Raw genomic sequence first — 12,206 nt, forward strand, 5'->3', positions numbered from 1 at the left:
TCTATACATAGTGTAAGATATTGTGCAAATAATAGGTGGTTGAAGTCCTGCCAATTTTAGTGGTTCAGTATCATGCCAAGGACACTTTGGCGTTCAGATGGGGAAGAGTGGGGATTGAACCACCACCCTTCTTGTTGGAGAACAGCCACCCTACCCCCTAGGGCAATCCTATATTAACACTAAGGATTGGATTACCTGTTAATTTCCAAAAAAAACAAAAGTGTAACTGACCAAAAAGTCTGGACTGTAGAGGAACATTTATCATTTCACTTTGCAACAACAGTGGAGATGAAAACATGAACACAATGTATTTGACTTGACAGAAATGAGTAAGGAAAAAGTGGTAGACAACAACAACAACAACAACAACAACAACAACACCAAGGCACCATTAAGAAGCATCCAATTAATGAATTGGCTCTGATTCAATAAAATCTATGAATGGAGTTTTATTGATGAGGCCAATTTACATAACACTGAACATGATGAAACAAAACCTAACATGGAAAAAGTATTATACCAGAGTGGCAGCTTTGTGGAAGATGCTGTCTCCTCTTTGTACAACCACAGTGCTGAGTAACAACAGTTCACAAAAGAAAAGTTATAGGAAACAACAGAACTTATTTTTCTTGCAGCGCTCATGTAACTGAACAATTTTGTGCAATACAGATACAAATTCCCGAACCCGACCCAGAGGAAAATCTGCTCCCCCACAAATTAGGCAAATTAGACACACATTTTTAAAAAATAGATATAAAAACTAAGATTCCCCAAAGGAATTTTTGAACAAAAAAACATCTCTGAAACATCAACGTTAAGTTACTGAAGTGGTGTGGTTTGTTTTGAGTTGGCACTGTGGAGACATTTTGTCCCAGTCAAGCGTAAAATCGTAGATTCGGGGCACTTAATACAGCTTTTATTGTTTCAACATTTTAAAATTCACAAAACAGATTCTTAACATGACCGTTTTTTTTTTGTCTCCAAAAACACTGTAAACAACGAGATAATGCATGGAGGTACTTTCACAGGAAGTGTACCACAAATAAAATCAACTCATCACAAACATTAAGTTTGAAAAATGTAAAAATTCTAAAGGAAAAAATAGTTTGTAACAGCAATGAAAGTGTTTAAATTTGAAACCGTTCAGTTCCTGGGCTCAGACTGATCAGAAATTAGATTAATGAGAGTCTTTGGCCTCTGGCTTTACATGAGATCGAAATCAAGAACACTGATCTGGAGTTGAACCAGGCCTCCTCCTGTAGATTTATTTTCAGCCCACTTGGAGACGAGGAGGAACTTTCCTTCTTCGCTTATGTAACCTGATGAAATTCAGAGCAGGCTAAGTCTGAGTGATCTGTAGCTACGTCTACGGAGGGTTTGACCTAGTCTATCTGAACGTCCCATTGTAATCTGGGATTACACAGTATGTAATCCATGTCTGTATGGCTGTCTCATAGTAAAGGATCTTCTCCACATTTCAGTCTACCCATATAATCAAGAGTGCAAATAAAGGTAACACTGCACGTTATGCAGAGTGAGAATCTGTGCAACTGCCAAGAGGATAAAGTTCAGTCTTATCGTTTCACACCTTTCAGTACGACGCAGGGACACCGTCGTGCAAAATGTTCAAACTTTGTGTTCATTTCTTCATCTTGAGGTCAGCTTCTATGGCACACCGGCGCCCCCTGGTGCCTCCATCCTAGAAGAGAGGAAAAACATCCTGTTAAACCACATTTAGCAGTGTTCCACTTTACAGACAGAAACTGCGCAAGAGTCAGTTTAGCTCTTCACATCGACTTCAGCTCTATCAGAGTGAGATTTTATAAATTGGGGTTTTGATTCTGTTTTGTTTCAGGGAAAAAAATGAAAAGAAAGTAAAAGTTTTACAGGCTTCAGGATGAGTACTTACAAAAAGAGAAAGGAGGAAGGCAGGAGAAGACATGGAGACAGCGTCCTGCAAGAGGAAAACGATGCACATCAGAGCTGTGACTCAGTGAAAGTCTCAAGAGCAAGAAAGACAGATGGAACGCAGTAGATTCAGTGCGAGGGAAATGTTGAACTGAGCTTTAAGAGAGCTACTATTAGAACAGATGTCCTTTTCATAAACTAGCATATTACCATATGGCCATTTTAAGCATTAAAATTTTCATTCCTCACTGCACTGCAATTTGCACGATGTATCCACACATTATGTTTATCTCTAAAACACACATCAGTTCTTTTCTACTAATTTTCAAAGCATAAGCAGGAAGTTATACAATCATCTTCAACCTTTCAGCCAACTACTGGTTTTAGTTCACAGCAGTACACAATGAAAATGCATAAGGTCATATTTAATATTCAAAATATTTAGGGTGCCAGATAAGGTGTTGCTCAAACTTCAGCAGCCAGAGCAAACTGTCGAGTGCCAGTTATTTTCATACTGTTGTGAAATGAGATGAAAACAATAGTTTGCTTTGGTAAATAGTTGTCAGTAATGTTCCTTTACATTATTGCATTATTACATTAACCCTCACCATTTTCCAAAGTATAACCAATGTTTTAAAAACACATTTCTTACTTTACAGTCAACCTTTGGCTGAGACACTTAGAGATACATACTGTAGCTAATCAACTATTTTTCAGTTTCTTTGAACAGTCAAACCTTTCAAGATAAATCAACACCTGGGTCGACAGCACAGTCAACTTGCCAAAATAAGATTTGCATTGAAAACAGGTTTTCACTGTGAAAAATTATCCACCAAAGGTTTCAAATCTTTAGATGTTGACTCTTCATAGCAAAACCCATGGCTACCTGACAGGACGCCATGTCACACTTTGGAAAATGGCCAGCAGATCTAGTTATGCTTCACTTCCCTCTACCTTTATGTCAGGCTGTTGTCTCACCCTTGTCTCTTCTTCTGTACTCTCTGCTTTTGTCAAAATTCTAGTGAAGCACCTTGTCAGTCGAGTCCTGTTTGCGTGTGCTCTCACGGCCCCTCAGACTCTTGGCGCTGATGCCGGCCTCGGACGTCTCCATGATGAGCTGGGTGGCTAGGAACTGCTGAATCTGCTCCAGGACGTCACGCTGCATCTCCAGTGCCATGTGGTACACGTCGTGATCCATGCTGTTGTACATGACAGCGTTCTGAAACATCAGCATGATGTCCCTCTGGAACTCGGCGGTCGTCCGGATCAAACCATTCTCTATGTTCTTTTTGATGGTGGCCAAGTCCATGGGCCTGGAGGAGAAGAAAGAAAGAGCGGTGAAATGAGGGTTCAGTCTTGTGATGTGAGCTGCTGGGCTGGTTAATATTAATGTCAAGTTGCTTAACAAAGCAGGAAATTGTCCGGGTCAGACGTGTTTACAACAACAGGAAAATGTCAATGAAGGAGGAAGGACATGACTTATAAATTCTGCTAAGGAAATCCCTTGCTTTGGTATCTAGCACACTGACACTGGTGTCGTCCCTCATCACCAAAAGCTCTTGAATCTTATCTCTCTCCAAGTTTACATTTTCTTTTTGTGTCTTCTTCCTCTTTTTCAACCTGATAGTTGTATTCTTGTGTGTTAGAAACGTCATCATCCTGAACACACTTGGTTGTGAATTTTCCAGATATTTTCCTGCTGTATTCTCACATGACTTACTCAGACATGGGACATTTACGTTCTCACATTCATCCCCTCCAGAAAATGTGCACGTCTGAAAGCAGCTTCAATTATCTAATGTCATTCAGCAGAAAAAAAAATGTCTAAAGTGTACATATTTGTTATAAAATTCTTAATTAATGGCAAATTGACTTAAGACAAAATGTGACCACAGCTCAAATATTTCATGCTTACCTTTGCACGATACTGTGATATCCAGGTGCAATATCGTCGGTTACTGGCTGCAGGAAGACATTAGCGTACCTACAACAGGTTGACATAAATTAAATCTGTTTCAGTATTGAACTAAGAATTTAAAATGGCCGAGGATCAGTGGCTAGTGTTACTGTTACGAGTCATTTTCTGACCTGTGATTGGCTGCTGCACGCCACACCAGCATAATGGCTTTCTTCCAGATTTTGTGAGCCTGTAGAGCTTCTAAGTCCTCGCTGCACACAGAACTGCACAAAAAGGGTTTATAGGAAGGAAGGTCGTACAAACAGAAAGTATTATCAACCAGAAACCGGGTCTCAACACAAATTCACGCTACGTGTTGATAGAAATGAAAAGCATTCTCACTGAATGAGTTATACTCACAACTGCGATGAGGCCGGGCTGCTGGGGATGGAGTCTGCGGTCGTGTGGAGCTGGAGGGATGAGGACGCCGTGTGGAGGCTGTATCCGTCCTCACTCTCACTGGCCGCGGGCTCGAGATCCATGTCGCCGTCCGGCTCTGACACGAATCCCTCCACCCCGTCGCCCTCCTCCTCCTCGCCCGCTTCTGGCCCGTTGATCTCATTGTCCACTCTGGAGCTTGAGGCATTCTCTCCTCGCCCGAAACTGATTCCATTCTCTGCCTTCATCACCTGCTAAGATAGAGACAAATGCAGAGATAAATATAAACCTTAGTGTTCATGACTGCTGTAAAAGCTTCATGTTGGCTCTGTCCTCTTCCGGTGTTTTACCTTGGGATGCCTTTCTGTCTGTGGTCTATCTTCTAATACCAACTCTGCAAAGATAGTGAAGATGAATATGGATATTTTTTGCAAATTGCATGTAATGAAGCAGGAAAAACTGACATTTACGCATGACTGTGCATACCTCCATGTGCTTTATTAGGTCTTAGCGGTGTCCACTTCTCACTCTCACGTTTTATGGCAACAACCGAGGAAATTTGGCTTTTCGGGTGCATCACCTTTCCAGTTTCTCTCATGGCCTCAGGCCGTGGAGCTGCTCCGGTGGCGCAGTGCTCCAAACCTCTCGAGTTGAATGAGGACGAGCAGCTGATAGGAACCCTCCTTAATCCCATGGGGAACACTGCGAGACAGTGATTTTGACTGTGGCACAGAGAAGAGAGTGAAGCTGAGGTCTCATCTTGGACTTCTGACACGTCTGTCTTCCCCCCCAGGCTACAGAGAAGAGATGATGCCTGTGGAACCCCTGTGGGCACTATGTGGTGAGAGTCATGGGGTTGGAAAGGCCCAGCTTCCCAGGCACCAGACACCAGTGCATGGCCATTCTCCTCGCACAGGGACAGGGCAGCCTCCACTGCAGCGGCATCCAGAGCATCAGCAGCCTCATCGGCCTGTGGAAGAAGATAAACGACTTTTTTTACCATGTCCCCAGATCTCAGCAGTGATGTCAAGGAGTAAACTCCCAGGATTAGTAACTCAAATGAAAACATGCAGATTGTACAATTATTTCCGTGAATATTTAGCACTTCTTCCTTTTGCACCTTGTCTTCAATGATTGCAATAATGTCCCCCACAGTCTTGAGGTCCAGCTCATCTCCCATGTAGGAGACTGTCTCGTCTTCCTCACAGAGACCTGACACTTTATCCTCTGCAGAAACAAACAATTGCATAAGAATAACCGATCTTCTAGTTTTCAGACTAGCAACTGTAGCAGTTTGTAAAACATTTGCTAGTTTTAAAGGGAGTGACAGACAAACTGAGGGTGTGAAACGTAATCCAAGGTGATTTAAAGATGTACATCAGTTTAGGCATTTGCATTGAGAACATACTTGGACACTGATCAGTGTGGACAGACCTGTACTCGCTGAGGCAGTGGAGTCAACAGGAAGAAGAGAGGAAGCCGTGAGAGGAGTGCTGGAGACTGAGTTGGTACCGACCATGAAACTTAACGGAGCAGATAACTGCGTGGGACCCGCCTCCAAGAGACGGGACAACATGGGGGCACCTGCAGAGCAAACATCCACACACACACTCAGAAACACACATGATGCAGAGGGCGGAGGAAGCAGTGAAGGCTTTAGTTGTCTACGGATGGCATCCTGATATAGAAAGAATGCATGCATTTAGCATTCAAGTAAAATTAACAAATATAAAACCATAAAAATTGAATACTGCAATTATTTTGTGAGACAGGAAATTAACTGTTTCAATATACAGGACTCAAATGTGGTGCATGAGTCTTTATCAGTTATACTGTATGAATACAAATCAAACCCGGTGTCCGTACCTGTTGCCTGAGAGAGAGGTTGACTCGGCAGAGCCAGCTGCAAGTCATGTGCTGCGATCAGGTTACCAGAGGACAGGTCACCATCACTGATCTGTCATGTAAACACATACAAACAGCTTTTATGTTCCTGCCTGAATGCCATATCATTTCTACACTTGACTGTATTTTCTGTGTTAGTACAGTCAGCAGACCGAGTCGGACCAGAAACATTTCCACAGGAATGTAGTGAGGCAAAGATCTGGAAAAAGACATTTCACATGCGCACAACAGGTTTCATCAGAGATCCTGTTTCATCAGAGAACCTGAGAAAAGTGTTTTAAAAAATGGTATGGACGAACAAACATATTCAACAAACTACATGAGCCTGCAAGTATAGTTCCATAAACACTGTACACATATGTGCATGATGTGACTTCTGACTGTTAATGTGTGCAGATGAAAGGGAAATCCAGAAGTATGGATTTATAACATGATATATGAATATAATAATGAAAAACACAGAACTAGCCAGACAGTTGTTTCCAACATCACACTAGGATATAGGACACACTAAAGTATGAATGCTCAAAATATAGATTGGACCAAATTAAATACATTTGAAATAATGACTGAAATCTCAATACAACTGGAAAAACTAACTACATCTAACAAAACCACAAAGAAGAGCGGATGATCAATATGAGTAAATGCTTCCCAAATGCATTCTTCTTACTACAAATGATTACACACTCTCAACGTACCAGTCTGGAATTAGAGGCCAAGATGTTTCCTTTCTTCAGTAACTCTGACAAGAGTGGAGACGGTGGTGGTGTGGCCTTCTGGCACAAAAGCTTCTTTTGGGCGAGGTCGTCCAGAAGTGACGCCTGGTTGATGTCTTCAATAGCAAGTCCAGAAGACTCCGAAAATGTCATGAACCTGGACGATCCCGAAGCCTAGAAGGAGGAGAAAAAGTGAAGTCATTATTCACAGATCAATCCGAGAATGTTTTAATCCCTCAATCTGTGAGTGTCTCTAATGTGTCTCTGCCTCCCCTGAGGGAATGGTCAGGAATATTAGATCCTTTTCTGAATGATGATTAATAAAGTTATAGTCTAACGTCTTACAGCAGTGCTGCCAAGTTATAATGAGGCACAGAAATACAGATCCTAATATGAGCCAGCAGCAACTAAATCTTGCCTTTAAACATCTCAAGAGGAGGCACTGAGAAGAAACAGAGACTTACATTCTTAATAGATCCAAGATCCAGTGTCAAGCTCTCGAGGGGGGGGCCTGGTGAGAACTCCTGGCTCGGGGAGCCGCCGCCTGAGGGCGAATACACGTCGGGCACTCGCTTGGTTGTGCCCTTTGCCACCTTTCTGGCTGGAGGAGGGAAGGGCGGCGAAGAGAAGAGATTCTCATCAGTCACGTAAATTCAGTCATAAGTTTTTTTTTCTGTACAGTTCATATTATCTGCATTTTGTTACAGTTATACAGTAAAATCCTCCGCGTCTAAAATCTGTTATGCTGTTATGCTGAGGCCAAATAATATAATGCTTAAAGGTCGGGTTGGTGCGCTTTTCTTAAACACTTTGATCCTATTTGTTGAAAATCTTCTTCACGTCAATAAATAAAATAGTCTGAAAAACTAATAAAAAGCGGTTGCAAGTGTAGCCTGCTCTTCCAGGATTACGTACCCTATATTTAAAGGTTCAGGGTGTAGAATTTGGTGACATCTAGTGGTAAGGGTGCATATTGCAGCTGAATACCCTCACCACACCCTCCCCTTCCAAACATGGAAGAGAACCTGTGTAACCTTCAGTTGTCATAAAAACTCAAAAGGTGTTTAGTTTGTCCAGTTTGGACGACTGTAAAAAACATGGCGGCCTCCGTGAGAGGACCCACTCCCGATGTAGATATAAAGTATTTTAATATAAAGGGCTCCTTCTGGGGTAGAGAAAACAACAATTTGTACAAGTTAGATGAAACACACTAGTGAAAACATCACTAGGATTATTTTACATTCAATTCCTACCAATAGATCCCTTTCACCTAAATCTTACACATTGAACCTTTAAAGCAAACACTGAAGACTGAACAGCTGAAGTGAAACAAAACAACCCCCCCCCCCTCAAAGTGAAGGAGATACCCTGAAAAGCAGCATCTGTGTTTTTTCTTTTCCACTCGGCTTCTTCCTCCTCCGCTCTCTTCTTCCTGACAGACACAAAGAGGATCATTTCATTTAGCTTGTTATTGGTCGGTTTAATGTATAAGCTTGACAAATAGAATAAGAAATGAACTGTATTATTGTGTAAACTGATGAAATAGGAAGTTCTGTTTCTTACTGCCGTATTCCCTCCCATAGCTCTTCTAGTTTGGAATCTAGATGTCCTGCTTTAATCAGCTCAGCCTCTCGCTTCAGCTTCCTGTTAAAAACACCATATCAACACATCTCAGTCGTGCAGTTTATAACTCAATTACCGTGTCGTTGTTTTGACAGGGACATGTCCACGCTGTGAAAAGCTTTGCTTGCCCACCTGTGCTTGTCCTGAGTTTCTTTGATTCGCTTTTTGAGTTCATCGATCCTGTCGGTGGTCAGCCTGCGCACGATCACATCTTCCACCGTCTCCACCACTTCACCTTTCTCGCCACGCTTCCTCCTGCAGTTAACAAATTCATTATTACTGTAAAACATTGGATTCTAAACAGTATGAAGCTAATCGACTTAAGCTTGAAAGTCTACAAAAACCAGGATCGAGGTCACTGCTGTGCTCACTTTGGGGCATCTGTTGCTTCCAGGAGCTCAGAGTACTTTGAGGCGCAGTGCTGTGAGGAGAAGAGGATTAGCTTTGTGACGCGACAAAATAATACTGTGGCAAACTTCCTGCAGAGATCGTGGGTAGGGTGTTCGTGTCGTAATACGATACTGATTGTGTCGTACCTTCTGAGAGAACCAGTCAGGTGGCCGCCCAGGTTCTGCAAATGGTTTGATGGCTCGACTGACAGATACCCTGGTGAGGTGAAGAAATGTTCTAAGGTTAACTGAGATTATTTACACATTTAGTACACAACAGCCTATTATTTATTTCCTAGTGTATTACCTCTGCCAAGGCTATAAGGGAGTGGCAGAGGACTAGTGGTTAGAAAAAGGGACATCAGACTGGACGGTTGCTGGTTCAAGACCACGGACTGGCAAACAAACCCGGACCGGAGAATGGACCAGACCTGTATCTGTTCGAGTCCCAGAGGACAGATGGACTCTCCCGATTTCCCTGTCAAAGTGCCCCTAAGCAAGGCACCTTACTCCCCTAACATCTGCTCTCTGGGCGCTTTCCATAGCTGCACACTGCTATGTGTGGTCACTGTTTCTGAAGTGTTCTGTGTTCATGCGGATGGGTTAAAAGCAGAGGGTCACCTGCATGTGGTGCTTGTGTGTGCATGATGGCGGGACAATGAAGGAGTCTTAACCTCTGTAATGTTTTCACCCTTTTCCGTCTATTTGTTTGTGAGCGGGAATGTGCAAATCAACTGGACAGGTTTTGTTTTTATCACTTTCTTTATCACTTTGCTCTATATGTGTGCAATCGAGTGCAGCTTAATAAAAGGAGACTGCTGGCATTTGGCAGAGAGTACCCCTTTACTGAGTGCCACTCTAGTAACTGTCGTAAAATCATTTCTACTCTCTGTCTCAATTCCTCTTGATTCTAAATCTATTCTGTCAGGGCGGCTTTGGCTCAGGGGGTAGAGGAGGTCGTCCACAAACCAAAAGGCCGGTTCCATCCCTGGCGTCTCCACTCTGCGTGCCAGAGTGTTCTGGGGCCAGACACTGAGGACCCCTAAATTGCCTCGGATGGCTGCGCTGTCAGTGTGTGAATGTGACTTGTGGTGTAATGCACTTTGATTGGTCGATGAGACTGTACAAGCTCTATATATACACGGCCCATTTACTTTTTATTATTTTAGGGGGCATTTAACTTATTCATGCAAAAACTAAAACCTGCAGCAGGAGCGTGGCACCATTATGGATAGTATGTCCTCCCCCAAAAATATCTATCTATCTATCTATCTATCTATCTATCTATCTATCTATCTATCTATCTATCTATCTATCTATCTATCTATCTATCTATCTATCTATCTATCTATCCATCCATCTATTGATCTATGATCAGGAGCTTCTTAGTGGATTTTTTGTGTGCTTTTGATCCTGTTTTTTAACCCGGTGATTTTTATTGTTGGTCTATTATTAATTTATATGTGAGCCACTGTATTTCCCTAAGGGGGTGAATAAAGCATCTATCTATCTATTTGTCTGTCTGTCTGTTTATCTATCATAGTATATATATCATAGTCTTCTTTGTGATTTTTTGTCTGCTCTTGTTCCTGTTTTTAACCCAATGACTCTTAAGGCTCCACTATCTATCTATGTATCTCTCTCTATAGATCCATCCATCTTTCTATCTACATAACTATCTATCAACACTGCCATTCAGAATGTGACAGGTTCATACATGTTCAAAACCACCTATGACTAAATCATAGGCGTGCAAAACATGTGGATTTGCCCAAGACAAAGACCTACTGGACTGAGAACAGTACCAGTTCTGGTGTCCGCTCTTCATGACAGATGTGGCCAAACACAGCTTCTCCCTCACTGACCATGGCTCCGTGGGTCCGATGACGTGCAGCTTGTGTTCTGCAGATGTGGAGGGGGGGAAAACGGGATAAAAAAAACAAATAACACACACTTTGAATACATGTGGTTTCAACGAAGCCTTGCACATCACGCATGTTTGAAATCGCTCCGCCAGCTAATCCATCCCCAGGATTGTTAATCTCTGTGAACTCTGGCACCTCCGGCTGCCCCTCCACCATGCCGGCTATTGTCATGGGCACACTGGGAGCGTGGTGGGAGACAGTGGTTTCCAGCACCGGGGTAAACAGAGGTGTCAACTCGTCCTGACAGCCATTGATCGCCTCCCGCTGGAAGTTTAGCGGCGTGCCCGGCCGACGCTAGCGGATAGCATGCTCCCGAACCCCCGCCGCACACTCACTCACTTCCAACCCCGTTTGCCATCTCCCTGTCATCCCGACATGATGCCATTCATCTCGGTGCAGACGCAGACCCGCAGACGGCCCCACATGAAAACGTGGACATCGGTGAAAGTCACGTTGAGGGAAGCGTGGAGGCTTCTTCTCTCTCTCTCTCTCTCTCTCTCTCTGTCTCTCTGTCTCCACGCCGAACCACCGCCACAGTCCCAGTCTTTCTACGAGTCTTTGCTTACGTACTGGGAGGATGGAGCAGCTAGCTTGAATGCTACTCGGGGCTTTCTTTGTTGACAGTCGGAGGAATCTCGCGTTAACCTCGACACTCGAGAAATAACCGAGTTTAATGTGGAGCCACAGTGAAGCGATCCAGTGCTCGAACACGCCCACCTCCACAGTGAAGATGGTACAACCCGGGGGGGGCCTGGGTTATTATCCCTAACCTCGCCAACTTGGTTTGTTTTGAAGTAAATATGTTTTTTTTTTCTCTTTATGATAATAATACACGTGAAAAACATAAAAGCAACAGATCCTTTTTATTTTTTGTGTGCCATGAAGGCTCGAAAAGTATGGAGGCTACACAGTGCCACGTTTTGCCAACTGGAGAAACCTGACCACACTTATACAACTGTGGTTATAATTCATATGTTACATAATTACATCGCATGCACATAAATTATACAACAGGTATTAGAAATTTACCTCAGCCTGTATACATGTAACCTACCAGGTATGGAAGGTTTAAAATTAAAAATTAAAATGTAATCCAATACACGTCTTTAATACAATGTCATAAATAACTTACAACCCAGATGGTAAGGTGATATTGAGAATTTTTGTTCAGGTTGAATTTCTCAATGCTAAATATAACATTGATTTAACTTTGAAAATTTCATTGGAGTCATGTTTTTGGAGGTCGAATTTCCAACGCTAAGTAACATTTAGTCAATTTTTGTATTGCTTTGCTTTTTTCAAAGAAATGCCAACATTGATTTAATATAGATCTTGTTTTATCAGCTTTTTTGAGCCCTTAGAGCTCAACACGCTGCAACAAGTCACAACACAGGCAAACTCA

The 12,206-nt window shown here is 42.7% G+C and overlaps 1 protein-coding gene across 1 annotated transcript; it reads right to left on the minus strand.

Annotated features, from left to right (window-relative positions):
* Positions 1-1,639: 1,639 nt before the first annotated feature.
* Positions 1,640-11,173, minus strand: LOC133018969 (bromodomain-containing protein 8-like). The gene is made up of 20 exons (XM_061085310.1): positions 11,144-11,173; positions 10,873-11,098; positions 10,685-10,781; positions 9,027-9,096; positions 8,862-8,911; positions 8,623-8,745; positions 8,431-8,511; positions 8,235-8,299; positions 7,332-7,468; positions 6,850-7,041; positions 6,110-6,200; positions 5,678-5,827; positions 5,364-5,470; positions 4,824-5,213; positions 4,226-4,494; positions 3,997-4,089; positions 3,824-3,892; positions 2,939-3,221; positions 1,910-1,954; positions 1,640-1,699 (listed from the first exon to the last, which is right to left on the minus strand). Exons 1-20 carry the CDS (start codon positions 11,171-11,173, stop codon positions 1,640-1,642), a joined length of 2,628 nt encoding a protein of 875 aa, XP_060941293.1.
* Positions 11,174-12,206: the final 1,033 nt, after the last annotated feature.

The sequence above is a fragment of the Limanda limanda genome, chromosome 14 (genome assembly GCF_963576545.1).
Source record: "Limanda limanda chromosome 14, fLimLim1.1, whole genome shotgun sequence".
NCBI lineage: Eukaryota > Metazoa > Chordata > Actinopteri > Pleuronectiformes > Pleuronectidae > Limanda > Limanda limanda.